General features: G+C 38.4%; 2 protein-coding genes across 2 annotated transcripts; one reads left to right on the top strand and one right to left on the bottom strand.

Annotated features, from left to right (window-relative positions):
• Positions 1 to 4,336: 4,336 nt before the first annotated feature.
• Positions 4,337 to 6,021, bottom strand: LOC122652714 (polygalacturonase-like). The gene is made up of 4 exons (XM_043846540.1): positions 5,548 to 6,021; positions 5,161 to 5,450; positions 4,647 to 4,875; positions 4,337 to 4,555 (listed from the first exon to the last, which is right to left on the bottom strand). Exons 1-4 carry the CDS (start codon positions 6,019 to 6,021, stop codon positions 4,337 to 4,339), a joined length of 1,212 nt encoding a protein of 403 aa, XP_043702475.1.
• A 481-nt stretch (positions 6,022 to 6,502) lies between these two features.
• Positions 6,503 to 10,053, top strand: LOC122652707 (polygalacturonase-like). The gene is made up of 4 exons (XM_043846527.1): positions 6,503 to 6,553; positions 8,902 to 9,191; positions 9,318 to 9,546; positions 9,835 to 10,053. The coding sequence occupies exons 1-4, from the start codon at positions 6,503 to 6,505 to the stop codon at positions 10,051 to 10,053; spliced, it is 789 nt and encodes a 262-aa protein (XP_043702462.1).
• The last annotated feature ends 4,764 nt before the right edge of the window (positions 10,054 to 14,817 follow it).

Here is a 14,817-nt window from a genome sequence, read left to right as displayed (position 1 = left end):
TAGCTGGCTTAGAAATGAGGCAAGTGGTGGCCCGTAGAATGGGATGCGGGGCACCACCCAACTCATACTATGTCATGTAGAATGCATATGGCTAGGTAATCATCACCCATGCTACGAACCCTTGCCAATAGGAGTTTAGGTGTTAGATACCACAAAAGTATGAGGCCAATGTCCTGAACGGCATTGCTCGGTCAGTTGGCTCATCGGGTCACTAGGACAGGTGATGCCTGTTGGCCCATTAGTTAATAGGCCTGGTGGTAGCACAGTAGTAACCTAGAGGGCCAGTCGGGCTGACCTTGGGAAGGGATACTGGAGCCGACTAGTTTTCTCTGACAACTCAATGGGTGTATCGCGGGAAGGGGTTAGAGGCCTGCACCAGGGATACATGTATTGGGGATTGTAGTAGCACTATACCTGCCTTAGTTTTGTCTTATTAGGTGGCTTAATAATAACAATGAATATCATTCATATAGGCTCATGGTTGTGCTTGCATGTGCACGCATGGTTTTTATTTCATTCACGGGCTCGATGGAGCTCACACTCTTATATATTCTCTTTTAGGTGATTTTGCAAGTACTGGTTTGCCAATGGACGATGAAGCTGTTGAAGGAAATGTTGACCTTCCATACTTTGCGGTCTTGTGAAGATCTTGTGATTATATGAACTTCCTTCTGTTGGATATGTATTTATCTGGATATTGTACTTTGAGCATAAATGGATATGTATGTGGTATAACATAGGCACTTGGGATTTTATTGTAATTAATATTATCCATCTATGGGTAGTTCGATCTTCCGTTGCACTCTGATATTCATTTATTATCTTTTACCCTCATTGTGTGGTTTGTGACATGTAAGTACTGCTTCTGGATCCTTAGGGATTGACGGATGTGGTTCGACATCCGGGTCACCTGCCTGATCCTCCCAGGGGGTGGTTTGGGGTGTGACATTCTTCCTCTCCTAAAAAACTCTATCAAAACTCTGATTCACAAGGTACCCTAAAAGCAGAACAAAAAAATTTGCATGCACAATCCAAAAGGAGACTACTAGATTGGCCATCTTAACCATTTCGGGAGAAAATCCACCATAGTTCTCATAGAAAATAACTCAATTTCTGATCCACATTGTGAAAGAAACTCCAGAAACTGAACAAAACAGAAGAACGATTGAATAAAAAGAAAATCTAATGACACAGAAAAAAAATCAGAAAACAAAAGTAGAAAAACGAACTATATTGTCAGTATGACCCTAGAAAATTTCATATGATCAATGATTCTCAGAATGAAATGGAACAAAGAAACAAAAACAAGAGTTTCTAACCCCAAAAAAGGAAGAAGAAAAAAAAAAAAGACATCCACAGCAACTAGTAATTAGAGCTAGGTAATTTCTAATAAATCCACTGATCAGAATTCAGAACCGAACAAGATATCAGAAATCTGACATCCTAAACACACTTAGAAACAAATAGAACAAAGATGAAAGTAAAACCTATTCTATGTTCTTTTTCCCCACCTTTGTTTGATCAATACAAATCCAAATTAGCTCAAATTCTACTATTTTCAGTTTTCACCATCACATCACCAATATAAACACATGTTCATACATATATAAACTACATACGCAAATCCATAGATAAATACACAATGAATTGAAGCAGAAACAGAGAGAACGAGAGAGAAAGGAGAGTTTAAGATTAAAAAAAAATATGTAACAAGAGAACTTAACTACAGAAACCCTAAACAAAAGAATATTGAACAAAAAACTTGAAATACTAACAACAGATCAAACACAAGAACTAATCGTTTCCGACAAATCAAAGCATGTAAGAAAAAAGCAGAGGAGAAGGGTTGAATGGGATTGAACCTTGTGGGACTTGCGAGAATTGGTATGACTGATGAGAATCTCTGAAATCTTTTACTAATAGAATGCTTTCAATCTATTACGTACTTGGTGAAAGACCAAGTTACTGCCGAATTCACTAGACCAACTAGCAACAGTCGCCGATTCACCATTGTTCTGTCGTTTGAAAGAGATTTCAGAGAGCTTTGACAATTGAGAGAGGAAAAAGATTTGAGAGAACTAACTCGCCGTAGCTCTGGAGTTTGAAAATATTTTTGAGAGAACTTTGAGAGAGAGATGGAAAGAGCGGGGGAAACAAAAAGGTTTTTGAGAGAGAGACGAAAAGCATGGGGAAGTGAAAACGATTTTGGGGTTTTTTTTTTTTGGAAACCAATTATTTTCTAAATAAACGCCGTTGTATTACGACATACAATGGCATTTCTTTGAAAACACCGTTAATAAAAATATTAAATCATTATTAAATGATAAGCTACAGTGACGCTTGTTAAAAAAAACACCGCGGAAACTAATTTGTTGAATGGCGATTGTGCACAAACGCCGTTATGTATTCATATATGACGACGTTTGTACCTATAGGCCGTTATACCTTTATATATGACGGCATTTTTAACAAAATATCGGTATATCTTCATATATGACGACATTTGTAAAATATGCCGCAATAGCTCAACCCAAAGTGTCGCCGTTGCACCAATTTCTTGTAGTGTGGCAAGGACCACAGCTCGAGCCCTACTTTGCACTTTAACATGTCCATCCCAACTCAATGAGTTGGTGGCTTTAGGATAGTGAATATGATATCACTGGCACTTGGGCTTTGCCTTGCTAGGGCCAAAACCCACATGCCACCACATTGAAATCTCTAGAGATGATGATCTTTAACCAATAGATAGGTAACAATTAAGTGGTGAATTATCTCCTTCATAAGGACATCATAGCCAAAATCTTGGCAATAAGACTTCTTGCAGCAACTCCCATTCATTTCAGGAGTACTGTATGTAAGCTTTGGGACATCATTGAGTTGCACCCGTGTAGATGGATATGCATGTTTCACCACCACCTCTCATCTTAGGGTTGTCAAATTTCAGCCTGAATCGATCGGATCGATAAGAGAAAAACTGAATCAAACTGAGTTAAACCAATTTCTTAATGGTTCGATTTGTTTATTTATTTATTTTTTGTTTTTAGAAACCAATAGAAATCGAAACCGACCAAGCCAATATGACTAAAACTGATTCAGCCCTACCGAAACTAAAACTTTAAAAATAAGCAAGGCACTCTTAGATACATCTGTTTGCTTGAGAGACTTGACTTTGACTTTGAAGGCTAACTTTCTTTTGGCTATATATCAAATTAAGAAGATGGCTTTGTAAAACAAAATTAAGTCCTTTTTGTCATCCAAATTCGCTTAATATATAGCATAACTATATATCTTAAGAAAGAAGGCAACAAAGACAAAATCTTTTGTGAAATTCGGACATTGACCATTGAATCTTACTCTATAAAAAGTTATGGGCTAGCTTATATATAACGGGTAGGACTCAAGAGTGTGGAGGCTATGGAATGAATCGTCGGATGCTCTAACCATACACTAAGACCTACTCAAGAGTCAAACAAGGGAAGTAAAATCTAATTACCATATTTGGTATGTTGTTGAGTTATTGACATAATAATTTTTGCAAAATTTTCTGCTATTTTTTTTTTTTTTTTGTTTTAATTTTACTTCACTTTGCATCGAACCAAATGAACCCAAAGTAAGTTTTGAGCGAATTGAGTGTATTTATTGCCAAATGACACCTTATCATTGAAACATGTTGTTATGTGCTTAATGGGACCCACTCTAGTGTATGGGCGGTAGATTGGATCAGCCTAGTATAATATAGGTTAAAAGGCTTGATTTAACCCGTTCCATCAGCTCTGAAGTTTTTGACGTATTGATTAAATACCTAACAAATGTTGATGCTGGCTGAGACATTGGGTTGGAGTCTAAGGTTGCTGATCCAAAAAGATGCTTAGTCATGCAATATGACACATTCATCTTTGGGTTACAAACAAAGATGAACAAACAATAGTTTTTTTTCTTTCATTTGAAATAAGAATTCATACAGACTGAATTTTTATGATGACATTTGTTACAAAATGAGAAAGAATTTTCTAAAAAGTCAAAAAGAATATTAGAAATCCTTAGGGTCACAAAATGTTGTAACAAGGCATAATTTGAATTATGGGCTTTAATGGATCCAACAGATACATCACTATCAACCTAAAATGAGCATGGGAAGGGGTTAAATAATGAATTTAAAGTGTCATAAATTACATCAATGCCATTGGTTTGAACTGAGATTCGAGTAACGGCATAGGTGTGAGGTCATCTATCACATAGATCTACTCATGTTTACTAATATAGTAATTCATATCACCGACGTATGTAACATGAATTGTGACCTTCTCGATCCTAACATATACAACAAGAATATTTCCTACACACAGCTATGCGGAGAGGCTACACCATCAGCTGTTCCATGCACATTCTTGCAGAAGGATTTTGCAGTTTGATCCTTGTACGTTAGCTTTATACTTTCCAAACTGATCTGTTTACATGGAGTGGTTTTGCTACAATCGAATTTCATGGCAACTTGAGTTGCTGATGTACCGACGATGTTTGTATATGTTACTCCACTAATTTGAATGCCTGAGTTCTGCCCAATACATGCAAGAGACATTCATATTATTTGGTTAGATAATCGTTAATTAATGGGTTAATGACCAAATTTGCTCTAATTTATTTACCTGATTAGGGCAACTCGTTTTATGAGGGCAGTAATTTTGATCGATAATGATTGGATTTTGGACATTTTTCATCACAATTTGCTTGAAAACCACTCCTGTCACAAACCCATCACTAGGCCTTGCCCAGGTTTTGATCCTGAGCCCATTTTGAGTTCCACTGAATACGACATTCTTAACCACCACATTTTGCACACCTTTTTCCTTTGACGCTTTCCCCAAACTCCCAATGCTGCAATGACACAAACACTCTCATCATAAGTTAGTACGGTAGAAAAACGAGAACCTAATTAAAGAAGATGAAAAAAACGAATGGAAATCTCAAAACAAACAATCACACAATCAAATTTATAAAGAAAGAATCCTCGCTATAAATTTATAGTGAAACCCTATACAAATAATTTATCGAAATACCCTCAAAATCGTTGGGGCTGAAAATTCGAAATTAGTCTGCTAATGCAAGTGATGGAATACAAAACATCGTACCCCCAACCAAATATAGTAGGTAGTTGCTCACCTAATACCATGTCCAGGACCACATGTAACATTCTGAATCAACAAATATCGAGTTCCTGGTCCAATTGAGATGCAATCGTCTCCGGTCCTGATACCGACATTGAAGACCCGTACATTAACGGAATTCTGGACATGAATACCATCTGTGTTTGGACTATTTCCCGGGGCATCGATTCTAACTCCTTGTATCACAGTATCTTGAGACGAATGTACCAGTATGTGAAACAACTTGGCATTCATCGATCTCAGATTTTGAATTAATATGTCTTTGGAGCTGTAGAACGCAAGTGACTGCAATAATAAATTAAACACCCATATAATATATAAGCTCGTAATTAATTAATTAATTAATTAAGCTCGATATATATATAAAACTTAATTTACTTACCACTGCACCTGTGGGACAATTTGTCCCTGAAGCTTTGCATGCCCATAAGCTTGTGCCTTGACCATCAAGATATCCTCCGATGATGGATACCCCTTGAACACCATTGAACATCAGCCAATAATTAGTAGAAGTTGACATCTTCTTGTAATCAGGAGCAACAAGGGTTCCCTCCATTTGAAATGTAATTTTGGAGTTGTTGCATGGTCCTTGGAAGGAAATTGGGCTAATTAAGAACCTTTTTTGTGATGGTACATATATTGTTGTTGTTGGCTCTGATGACTTGCAGGCAATGTTCCATGCTGCTACAAATGCTTGGCTATCATCTTTCTTCCCATCCCCTATGGCGCCATGATCGATGATATTGATAGTACTGGAAGCATTAATTAGTGATGATGATAAGAGGAGGAAGGGGATGAAGAAGGCGTGAAGAAGAAGAAGAGAGGTGGTGATCATAGTGATCAGTGCTCTTACCATTTTGTAAGCTAGGTTAATTTGAGGCTGATTGGGATTAAAGAATTCTAAGGGTGATCGAATTTAGCTGATGAGAATGTATCAATATTGGAGGTCTTAAGATCCATTTATAGGAATACAGACTTATTGGGTACGTATTGTTTGGGTTAAAACTTAAAACAAAAAAAAAAGCCTATAAAATTAAGTGATTGAAGGAAGGGTTTTGTTAGTGGATGTTTAATTAATTCCATGTTTTGGAAGGTGACCGTTGACCTTGAAAGTCAGTTAGTCAGTTAATGGGTAGTTGAATTTAAAATTTTGGAGCTCCTCAATGGATCTATGAGGTTTAATTGCATATGTACTTGGAATTAAGGGTGAGTTTTGACTATAAAATAAGAAAGGATTGGACTTTGGAGGTTCTTAATTAAGGTTTATTAATCCTTAATTAATTTTATATATAGGATGGATAAGTTGGGATTTGTTTGGCTGAAACGGGTAGGCGAGCATGGTAAGGGTTACCAAAGACGGAAAATTATCTCCTGCAATTCTCTGTCCGGTCCATTACCCCAAGTTCCTCTAATAGGGGGTTTGATCTTGGATCTTTATCCTCTCAATTACACTGCCCATACTTGACGTCAAGTACATCTAACAGAGGAGGCAGAAATGACTATCCTACCCCTTGCCCGAACACACTGCCCGAGGTGGGGTCTACCTCCCTCTATTAGATGTACTTGACATCAAGTACGGACAGTGTACTTGAGAGAATAAAAATTTGTTTGAACCCACTTGAACAATGTGTTTGGGCAAGGGGTAGGGTGGTCATTTCCATGCCTCCTATGAAAGGAATTACAGAAAATGAACGAACAGAAAATTGTAAGGGATAAACATCCCACCAAGGACTGCTCCTACCAAGGACACCATCTTTGACTTGCAAAGGCAGCTCTCCTTCTAGGATAGGACGATATGTGAGTTCTCTTCATGTTTTGGAAAGTTACCCAAGGCACCACACCGCCGTTAATTTCGGAGGGAAGAATGGGAGTTTTCTCATTTGGTTTCTGGTGTGATTCCAACTTCCAAATGAATTTTTGAGTTTTATGACTTGTGAAGTCGTTCTTGTAATCACTATATTAAGAGAACCCATATGTACTTTTAAGTTACACTTCATGAATGTGAGTCACGATCTTGAGTTTGTGAAGAAAAAGTGGTCATGGGTTTTGAATTAATTTTGTTGCTAAAAAATTTTCACACGACATTAGTGGGGTTTCTCCATTCTGGGCTTTAATCAGCAATTGAATTCCAGGATAGCTGCGGCTGTTTTCTTCTTCTTCTTTTTTCCTTTTTTTTTTCTTTTTTTTTTTTTTTTTTTTTTTTTTTTGGTGGTGGCTTTCCACCTAATTTGTAGTTGATATTTAGTTATCATTCATGTTCATCTATTGTTGATCCAAAAAATGTTCTTCTATTTAGTTGATGGAAATCAAGAATTGTTATTTGTTATTGAAACGTACTTCAATTGAAGTTGGAAGTTCCCTTTCCCTACTTGACTTCTTGGGACTTTATTGGAATTTTCACGGTAGAATCACCCGATACAAGATGCTGCCTTCTTGAGTGGGTTTGGTGTTGACATGTTAAGTACTAATCAAGAAAATATATTATTGGGAAAATTATGTGTACGTTTTCTATATTTTGCGTTTAATAGAAATCGATTCAAGGTTTCAAAAAGTGAACGAGTACACTCCCTATAGTTTCAAAATTCTATTAAACTAATTGACTGTTGACCATCCAACGTTAACTGTTGACGTGACATTGAGAGTGGACATACTGAAATATTCGTTTTACCCTTAAATACCCACTAACCTAAACAGTGGGTGAAATGTTCCTTTTCATACCCACGTGCATGCATTGAGCCAGGCTGTGGCCGAGGTTGGGGTCAGGCTCGGGTTATGGTATACTTAATTTTTTAGATCTTGTGAGTTTAAATTAAAATTTCAATTTCAAATTTGAAATATTTTAAATTACCCCAACCCCTTGGAAAGACATACCTTTACGTGTACCTATGCATTCAGGCACACCCATACGTATAGATATTACCCATATGTACAAGTACCATTATACATACAAGAATCTATATGTATAGGTACGTAAGAGGCTTTTTAAACTCTATAAATACTTCAATTCGTGTCTGTCAGAGTTGATGCAAAAAATTTGAATGTTGCTCTTTATTTTTGTTTTATACTATCTTCTTACTGTATATTGTCATATACTACGGTTGTATATTGTTCCTATTCTGTGGTTACTATGATCATATATCGTTTTTGCACTGTGATGCTACTCCTATTGTTCGGTTCTATTGCTATATTGTGGTCATACATTGTTCCTCTTCGTTGCATTGGCTATTGAGTATAGCAATTTGGATCCTTGTACGTGTAATCACACTAAGGAGTGCAACCTTCGTGATTAGAGGTTGTTTTATTCTCAAAAGTTATTTTAATCGTGATTAAAAAAAAAATTTAAAATAAGTTGAAAGTAACTTATCATTATGCCATTTCCAAAAATTGTCATTGTCCATGTAAAATAATCAGATTATCCTTACATTAAATAATTTTTGTGAATAAGACAAGGGACAAAAAAAAATAAGGATACAACTTCTTAGTTCTACTTGGTGACAACAAGACACTACAAGAGGCACCTATCAACTATACATGTAGGCTCTAAGGCAGAAAAGAAAAAATTTCCTTTAATTCTTTTTGTCATATTGGTTTTGACATAAAAATGCCATAAAAAAATCTTGAAAAATAAGAAAGAATTTAGATTGAGTCTTTTTTTTTTTTTTTTTTTTTTTTTTTTTTTTTAATATCATTTGCAGGGAAAATTTTATAAGATTGTATTGGGTTTTTGTGTTTGTAGTCACTTGCATTCTATAGCTCGAAAGAAATACTAATGCAGAATGTGAGATCGACCAATGCGAAGCTCTTCCACATCGTTGTGTATTCATCCCAAAATGTAGCAATTCAAGGAGTGAGGATCAATGCCCCAGGAGATAGTCCAAATACAGATGGTATACATGTCCAAGATTCAGTTAATGTTCGTGTATTCAATGCGAGTATCAGAACCGGTGACGATTGCATTTCGATCGGACCGGGCACAAAAAGTATGACAATACAACGTATTGCAAGTGGTCCTGGACATGGTATAAGGTGAGGATTAATTAATTAATTAATGATGGATCAATAATTAATTTTTACTTATCTTTCATGTTGTCCATCCATTTGCTAATGTGTACGTACTGTTTGTGATAATAATTAATAATATTGTTGCTGCAGCATTGGGAGTTTGGGGTGGGGACAAGAAGAAGAAACAGTGCAAAATGTGGTGGTGAAAAGTGTAGTTTTCAATGGAACTCAAAATGGACTAAGGATCAAAGCTTGGGGAAGGCCTAGTAATGGATTTGTGAAAGGAGTAGTTTTTAAGCAAGTTGTGATGAAAAATGTCCAAAACCCAATTGTTATTGATCAAAACTATTGCCCTCACAACATAGGTTGCCCTAATCAGGTAATAAATTTAAGGGAGAAAGTTCTCTGTGCGGGAGTGTGGCCTATGCCAACACTTCCATGAGTCTATCTCTCTCCTCCCCATTTGAAAAGACACCTCTGCCCTCTTGTTTTAAGGAGGAGAGAGATAGACACATGGGAGTGTTGGCGTAGGCCACACTCCCGGACAGAAAATTGCTTCCCTAAATTTAATTATAAACTTAATTATAGAATCAAATTTTCTATTTTTCTTTTCTTTTCCAAAAAAAATTGTTGGGCTGATCAGTACTTACATGTATTAATTTTACAGAATTCTGGAATACAAATAAGTGGAGTGACATACACAAATATAGTAAGGACATCAGCAGCTGAAGTAGCCATGTTCTTCAATTGTAGTGCAATCTCGCCATGTAAAGGGATCGGTTTGCAAGATATAAAGCTCACTTACAATCATCAACCTGCACAATCTTTTTGCAAGAATGTACATGGAATTGCCGCTGGTTTAGTTTCTCCACCAAGTTGTCTTTAGCTGGGGATTAATATTTCTTATAATAAAAATTGTATACATGATCAAAAAAAAAAATATTCTTTGTAATTAATTTGTTTGTAAAATTAATTCTTTCTACATTCTTAATAGAGATTATTATCAAAATTAAAGTCCATTCTATACTTGGTAGAAATTCTTGTTGCCAAATTAAAATAAAAGGGTGTACATATATATATTCTGTTAGGGTTTTGGGTTTAAGCACAAGGTTGCTTAAAGCAATACACCCTGCGTATCAAGTTTGGAATAAACAGGTTGCTGCCTCCAGCTAGTATTTATAGGAAAGATTAGGGTTTTAGGTTAGATGAGCTAAATCCAGTGGGATCCACCACAACCTAATTCCTTATTCAAGTAGACTTATATTAGAACATATATTAGGGTTATATAATATACCCAACATATTCTTTCTCTATTTCATTACTGTTCCTCTCTAATGTTTTTATTAAAATCAGATTATTTATGTTTATGATTGTTCTCTAATGTACACATTTTGCAATCAGATTATTTTTTTTAGACTATGATGTTGATTCAGATTCTAAGTTAAACCAGAGAAACCTATATTCTTCGTTCAATCGTCAGCAACATCAGTAGCTTCAAGGAAGCACACTTGTACAATCAGCAACAGAAGTGGCACATACGCTTTGACACCATTTCTTATGTACCAAGTCTTGTACTCTTGTTTGACATCATGATCCATGGTGAAGTAATACCTCTTTCACCGTGGGTGAAGGAAGACCACCTCTTATCCGTTTGTCCAGTTTTGGAATTGGCCGATACCCAATCTGATACCGTGAATTAAAGCTATGTGCATATGAGCTCAAACAAAATTGATAGCCCTCCTGTTATACCATAAAATGGCCACCCAATAATGGCGTGACATGTGACGCCTAGAAGAAACCCAATCGGGAAAAACCGAAGAGTTATACCCGCTCAACATTCCAGACGCGAGAGTCTGGTATAACTTGCCTGATCAACTAACTAAATGGGATAATCCATGGTGGACAAATGAGTCACCACGCCTTGGCACATCACCACCAACTAGTATGGTTATCCAACAAAGGAAGAAGCCATACCCCACCAAACAAGCTAGGTTCCCAGACAAGTGGGAGGCCTTATCAGATAGGGACTCTCCATAACCCGATGAACAGGAACACTCCATTTCTTGACAGCAAGGAGTGTCTCATCTTCGATCTAATCAGGATCTTCTCGTTGCCACATCAATCCACCAAACCAATCCTATAAATACGGAAGTAATACCCATGCAAAGGGATCACACTCTTGAAACTCTTACTTTTTCATCTGTTTGCTAAGGAGACCTAACTTAGGCATTAGAGAGTCCTTCGCTGGTACCCCACCAGCACTCATCTCCTTTGCCTGTTTTGTCCCTCTACGCAGGTTCCACCCTTGGAGGGCCGATCGGAGGTTTCTTTATGCAATCGATTGGTGCCATCTATGTGAACGATTCTTGCAATCTAATCTACTTGATCATCCTCTACCAATGGTTGGAGCAACCCTGAACTCGCATCCTAGCTCCTCTCGTGGAAGAGGCAACAAACGTCCTCCCTGGGGAAATCCTAGTGGAACTAATCACTCTGGGAGGTTAGCTTTACAGGTGGAGCGACAAACGAACCAGGAGGATCTGCCCATAGAACAAGCAATGCCAACTCCCGCCAACCTTGCTAGAAGACATGTTGAGCCAGTGGGGGAAGAGCTCCCACCCCTGCCATCTATCCCTGCCATAGTGATACCGAAAATCCTTGATCCCAATGCATCGGCGACTAACGTGCAGGTCCAAGATCTACAACTCTAGGTTCTGCAAACGAATGCCTTTCTCAAGGACTTCATCAAGCAGGTTAACCCTACCAGACTCCCAGCACCGCCTTCAGTGGCTCCTTCACAGCAGATACCACCTCTAGTCCCAAACTTACAAGTATCTTTACCAAGGACGACACCTGTGGCCCGAAGATTCAAAAGTCTTGCAGGATCATCACAGTCATCCCGTCATGAAGCAGAAGTAGAAGCAGTTCTAGAACCTCCACCATTTGATCGAGAGTGGTGGAGGGGGAAGATTTAAAAAATGAAGACCAACGCTCTATCGAGGGCGTTAGCTGTTTGAGGAACCTCAACCACTCGATCGAGAGTGGTGGGGGGAAAGATTTCAAAAAAGAAGTCCAATGCTTGATCGAGGGCATTGGTTGTTCAAGGAACCTCCACCGCTCGATCAAGAATGGTGGGGGGAAAGAATTCAAAAAAGAAGTCCAACACTCGATCGAGAGTGTTGGTTATTCGGCCTTGACCTACAAAGTGCTTCGCTAAGGATTCTATTGGCCAAGAATGCAGGAAGATGCCATCAAATATGTAAAGATGTGCGAACAATGTCAGCTATTCGCCCCATGTCCCACCAGTCGGAAACACAACTTACATCTGTGCTTAGCCCATACCCTTTGCTATGTGGGGAATTGATATTCTTGGAGACTTCGTACCAGCCTCAGGGTATAGAAAGTTTGTAGTAGTCTCCATTGACTACTGCACCAAGTAGGTGGAAGCCGAGCCGCTGACCACCATTACCGAGAAGCAAATGGAGAAATTCTTCCGAGACAAGGTAATCTATCGGTTCGGCCTACCTCGGATCCTGGTCATAGATAATGGGAAATACTTTGACAACCCGGCCTTCCAAGAATTCTGCTCAAAGTACCACATCAATCATAGCGCAATTTTGATGGCATATGCACAAGCGAACAGGAAAGTGGAGGTTACCAATAGAATGTTGTTGGGCAGAATCAAGAAGCGGCTAAAGGAAGCCAAAGGAAAATGGGTAGAAGAGCTGCTAAGTGTATTGTGGGCATACTGCACGACCATGCGTACACCCACAAGAGAAACTCCATTCTTCTTGATGTACGACATAGAAGCTTTGGCTCCAGTTGAAGTAGTGGCTTAATCCCATAGAGTGTTGGACTTCGATGAAAATACATACGGGGATGGCCTCTGTGCGAATCTGAACTTCCTGGAGGAAGTTAGGGAGAATGCACTATTAAGAAAAGTGGCATATCAACAAAGGAATGCCTGATACTACAATCAGAAGGTAAAGGAAAGATTGTTACGCCCGAGGGATTTAGTCCTAAGGAAAGCCAGTGCATCCCAACCGAGAAAAGAAGGTAAGTTATCACCCAACTGGTAAGAATCTTATTTATCGATTCCCTTATGTATTACTACCAGATGTAGGATGGGATAAACATATGTCATTGAGACTTTATACCTGAGAGGACCTTGTCACTGCGAAATGTGACTGCATGCTTTGGATCATCAATGACTAAGATTCAAGAGAGTCAAAGCTAGTAATTTGGGAATGCGTGAACATTTCGTGAAGGAGAGAGTTCCTTAAAATATTGAAATTCCAATATAGCCTTCATTCTTTCCTCCACAAGCTAATGAAATGCCATGTCACGATCTGCTCCATAACCAACACTACGACATTGAGCCTGGATCCTCTCTACACGTCAATAATCGACTCAAGAGTTCCTTAACTTTCAATTACGGGGGCTGGTAAACTTCCAATTGCCTCATTGTCACCCTTAGACATCTCTCCCTATACCCCAGTAACTTGCTTTGCCTCCTCATTGTCTTCATCCTCATCACCAATGTTATCTATGAGAAGATCAGAGAAATCATAGTTGTTCGATCTCAGATAAAGTCTATGAAAGAAGTCTTGATAGTCCTTCGACCCCCTATCGTAGTGCGCCTCCCACATAGCACACATTTACTTATGAAACTCTTGGGATGGCATGTAAGACTGAACACCAACATCAATGACTCACTCGAATTCCATAAAATATTGAAATTCCAATATAGCCTTCGTTCTTTCCTCCACGAGCTAATGAGATGCCATGTCACGATCTGCTCCCATAACCAACACTATGGCAATGAGCCTGGACACCTCCGCTTCCAAATCAAAGACACAACCATGCAAGCTTTTCCTTTTGGACTCCAACACTCCACAGCGAGCCCCCAAGCACGTCTCAGCGATGGCCATCTTTTTCTCTATAGACCTAACTTTAGTCTCACATGTTTCATTGATTTGTGTCACAGACCACTCGACCTCATCCTTCTCATGAGTAACTCTCTCCAAAATTCTTCATGTCTCTTTGAGACTTGCAATTTTTCATGTGAAATTCATCTCAGGACCCTTGGTCCAAGACTTGACCACCTCAAGTCCAACTTTCGCGTCATGCCTCGCCTTCTCAGCTCTCTCCTTCTCACAACACATCTTCTCCAAGTCTCCATGCTTTCAAAGGACTTGATCATTTAGAAGTGAGACCTCACTCTAAAGAGTCATCTTAGACATCGCTTGTCCAAAATGGTTCTTGTTTTCTCTAAAGTAGCTCGCAAACAGTAACATTTCATCCACCTACAATCTGATCGTCTCGCCAGTATAAGTGTGATGAAATATGAGAATGACTTATGTCTAATGGGACACAGGCCAGCTTTATTTATAATAAGGAGGAGAACTTTCTAGAATATGAGTACAAGACATAAATACCCCTAAGACATAAATATGACAAATACCCATGTACCCCATTTTACAACACTCCCCCTCAAATTGGTGTATAGATGTCACACATGCCCAACTTGCCAATAATAGGATGAAAAACCTTAACACTAAGACATTTTGTAAAGACATCAATCAGTTGTTCGTTGCTAGGAATAAAAGGCACCCTGATGAGACCCAAATCCAGCTTTTCCTTGATGAAG

The sequence above is a fragment of the Telopea speciosissima genome, chromosome 1, assembly GCF_018873765.1.
Source record: "Telopea speciosissima isolate NSW1024214 ecotype Mountain lineage chromosome 1, Tspe_v1, whole genome shotgun sequence".
Classification (NCBI taxonomy): domain Eukaryota; kingdom Viridiplantae; phylum Streptophyta; class Magnoliopsida; order Proteales; family Proteaceae; genus Telopea; species Telopea speciosissima.
This window is presented reverse-complemented; position numbering and strand designations above follow the sequence as displayed.

What these genes read in the sequence shown, in the direction of transcription:
- LOC122652707 (XM_043846527.1), top strand. Translation starts at nt 6,503, where the DNA reads ATGGTAAGGGTTACCAAAGACGGAAAATTATCTCCTGCAATTCTCTGT. An exon ending in GGTCCTGGACATGGTATAAG is followed by an intron (nt 9,192 to 9,317) that starts GTGAGGATTAAT and finishes TTGTTGCTGCAG; the next exon opens with CATTGGGAGTTTGGGGTGGG. An exon ending in ACATAGGTTGCCCTAATCAG is followed by an intron (nt 9,547 to 9,834) that starts GTAATAAATTTA and finishes TTAATTTTACAG; the next exon opens with AATTCTGGAATACAAATAAG.
- LOC122652714 (XM_043846540.1), bottom strand. Translation starts at nt 6,021, where the DNA reads ATGGTAAGAGCACTGATCACTATGATCACCACCTCTCTTCTTCTTCTT. An exon ending in ATTGTCCCACAGGTGCAGTG is followed by an intron (nt 5,451 to 5,547) that starts GTAAGTAAATTA and finishes TTATTATTGCAG; the next exon opens with TCACTTGCGTTCTACAGCTC. An exon ending in AAACGAGTTGCCCTAATCAG is followed by an intron (nt 4,556 to 4,646) that starts GTAAATAAATTA and finishes TGTATTGGGCAG; the next exon opens with AACTCAGGCATTCAAATTAG.